Raw genomic sequence first — 3,052 nt, 5'->3', positions numbered from 1 at the left:
TTGAAAAATGTATAGCAAAATCATAACTTTGAAGTAACTTTCTAAACTTTTTAGTTGCAAAATAAATAGCCAGCTGCACTTCAACATTACAATCAAAAGTAACTTTTTTACAACTCCATAAAACAGAATTTAAAAATAAATACAGATTTTATAGTGCGAGCATACTTACAAAGAACCTTAACAGTAAAAGCAATCACAAACAACTATACCATAAAACAGAATTATAAACGAAAGAATACATATTATATAAGATATATTATATATTATTATAAGAATCATATACCATAAAACAGGATTATAAGTGGAAACAGAAATGTTTATCTGTAAAGCGTACAGTCTTAATTTTGCAATTGAAAATATGTAGCAAAGAGTCAGAATTTTGTTGTAAGTTTCAGCATTTCAACTTGTCAAGCTTTTTAAATGGCAAGTAAACTTCACATTTTTTTTCACATTTGCTTCACTTTCAAAACCGAATTTGGAATTAAGAAAAAAAACTTGTGGGCCAAGTGTAAATCAGATGCTGTGTAACAACACAAAAATCAATCACGAACCGTTTTGGATTATTTTCACCATAAAACCAATGTTTAAAAAATATTTTAAACACAATTAAGTGTGGAGCATGTGGAATTGAATACCGTAAGTAAACAATATCACTGTTAATATTTCTTTCTATTCCTCTGTTTTAAACTCTAATAGCAACTATTTGAAATAAATGTTTTAGGAAAACTGTTCTATAAAGGTGCTTCAAAGTGGTTTTCTTTCAAATCAATGCTAGGAACTCCCTTCTTAATTTTCTCGCCAAACTGAGAAGACATGACAAAATCAGTTAATTTATTGACAGAGTTTTCATTGAAAAGCACTTTTTTACCCTTCTTGCTAGAAAAGTTAGAAACTGCAAATGGTTTGGAAACATGTTCCTTACTTAAGAAATTATCGGCAGTTGAAAGTTCCTTCGGATTCTCTACACATTTATTCATATTGATTTCAAGAGATTCACTTTTCGCTTCCTTTTCCTTCTCTGTATTAGATGAAGTTTCCATTTTTTGACGAATTTCTCTCAATGGTGTACTTCGTAAGTCATAAGCTTCCCTTATAGATTCTTTTTTATCTGTTTTCATGGGAGATTCATTTCTCGCTTCATTTTCTGAACCTGTATTAGATGAAGTTTCTATTTTTTGTCGAATTTCACTCATTGGCGTACCTCGTAAATCATAAGTTTCCCTTACAAACTCTTGTTTACCTATTTTTACAGGTGACTCATTTCTCGCTTTATTTTCTGATCCTGTATTAGATGAGGTTTCTATTTTTTGGCGAGTGTCTCTCATTGGCGTACCACGTAAATCATAATTTTCCCTTACAAACTCTTGTTTACTTATTTTTACAGGTGACTCACTTCTCGCTTCATTTTCTGAGCCTGTATTAGAAGAAGTTTCTGTTTTTTGGCGAATTTCTCTCATTGGCGTGCTTCGTAAATCATAAGTTTCTCTTAAAAATTCCTTCTTATCTGTTTTAATGGGTGAGTCATCGAATTTCCCCAATCCTTTTAAATCTTCTTTAGGAAAAGTTTCAGTAATATCGTCTTTACCTACCTCTGGATTTTTTACCGATGTAGATGAAACTGTAGTATCAACTCTTCGCAAAATTCTTGAAGGTGTAAGTCTTAAATCATAGGAATTATTCAAATTTATATTATTTCCCCTAGCAGCAAAATAACCAAAATTGCCATCTTGTACAGTAAAACATAATTGCCTGGATGCGCTATCTTCATTATTAGCCGAAAGATGTAAATCATAGTCTTTGTTTTCAACAGAATCATTTGTCGTCTCAATTTTGGAATCTGTACTTTTGCGAATTTCTCTCGATGGTGTATTTCGCAAATCATAGGCCTCCTTTATAAAATCCTTTTTATCTATCATAGCAATCATCTCGGCTGTTGCATTGAATTTGTCAGACCTTTTCAAATCCTCTTCAGATGAAGTTTCAATAACCTCATCTGTAATTGCCACTGCTTTTTTATCATATGGTGATGAAACTGTAGTGCTATTTTGTCGCAGTATTCTTGAAGGTGTACGCCTTAAATCAAAAAAACTATTCGAATTAGACTCATTTCCACTAAAAGCAGAATTCGAAAAAATTCCATTTCTTACAGCAGAAAGTTGTTGGATAGGTGCATCAGCTTCTTTACTGACAGAATAGCAGTCATCAGAGTATTTTATTTTTTCCCTGAAACCATCTACATACTTTAAACGCGAAGGTGTACTTCTTAAATCGTAAGTACTTTTTTTTTCGAAATCGACTTCCTCTTCAGCAATCAAGAGTTCATCAACAATTTGTTTTATGCACTTAAGTGCTGATACATTATCTTTGCTTTCATTTTTTTCTATCCCATTCGAGATGCTTAGCTTTTTTATTTTTTCAATTATCTCTTCCATTTAAACCGCACTTTTGAGAATGTTTTCTTAAATACAATAGTTTCCAAAAAACTTAGGTCATATGTCAAAATTTCAAATACATTTAAATATATGGAATGTTAATCAGTCTCGCGAAGTAAAACTAAAATTATATCTTTTCCAACAAATTATGTCACGCACTCTCTACAATAGTATATTATTATTCATTAAAAAAAACTTATACCAACCTTCTTAATTTTTGTGGAACTTATTCGTTTCGAGGGTGCGTAAAAACACCAAATTATTATTAACGACCTGTGATGTTTAACTAGTTATAGTAATAAATTCTACTGACAGTAAGGTAGGTTTCTCAAGATCGACTGAAATGAATAAGTATCAATTTTGCAAACATTTGAAATAATCAGCATTTGAGTTGTAGGCTGCTGATACTTCAACAGCATGCTTGAAATTTGAAGACTCATTTTTGGATTTTAAATACTTTAATATACATGTTGCAAGTAAATAAGCCTGGTGTTTTCCCTGATTAAATTCACAGTAAGGATTAAATTACCTGCAATCACCTAAATATTTCGTAAACATATGAGGAAAATCTCATTATAAAGCAATTGTTATATTTAGCACTACAGTTAAATAAGACCAAT

General features: G+C 31.0%; 1 protein-coding gene across 1 annotated transcript; it reads right to left on the bottom strand.

The window, feature by feature from the left end:
- Positions 1-731: 731 nt before the first annotated feature.
- Positions 732-2,432, bottom strand: LOC139425240 (enolase-phosphatase E1-like). Its single transcript, XM_071179185.1, has one exon. It carries the CDS (start codon positions 2,430-2,432, stop codon positions 732-734), a length of 1,701 nt encoding a protein of 566 aa, XP_071035286.1.
- Between the last annotated feature and the right edge of the window lie 620 nt (positions 2,433-3,052).

The sequence above is a fragment of the Parasteatoda tepidariorum genome, chromosome 3 (genome assembly GCF_043381705.1).
Source record: "Parasteatoda tepidariorum isolate YZ-2023 chromosome 3, CAS_Ptep_4.0, whole genome shotgun sequence".
In the NCBI taxonomy this organism is placed as follows: Eukaryota; Metazoa; Arthropoda; class Arachnida; order Araneae; family Theridiidae; genus Parasteatoda; species Parasteatoda tepidariorum.
Note: the sequence above shows the minus strand (reverse complement) of the source record. Positions and strands in the feature narration are given on the sequence as shown.

What these genes read in the sequence shown, in the direction of transcription:
- LOC139425240 (XM_071179185.1), bottom strand. Translation starts at nt 2,432, where the DNA reads ATGGAAGAGATAATTGAAAAAATAAAAAAGCTAAGCATCTCGAATGGG.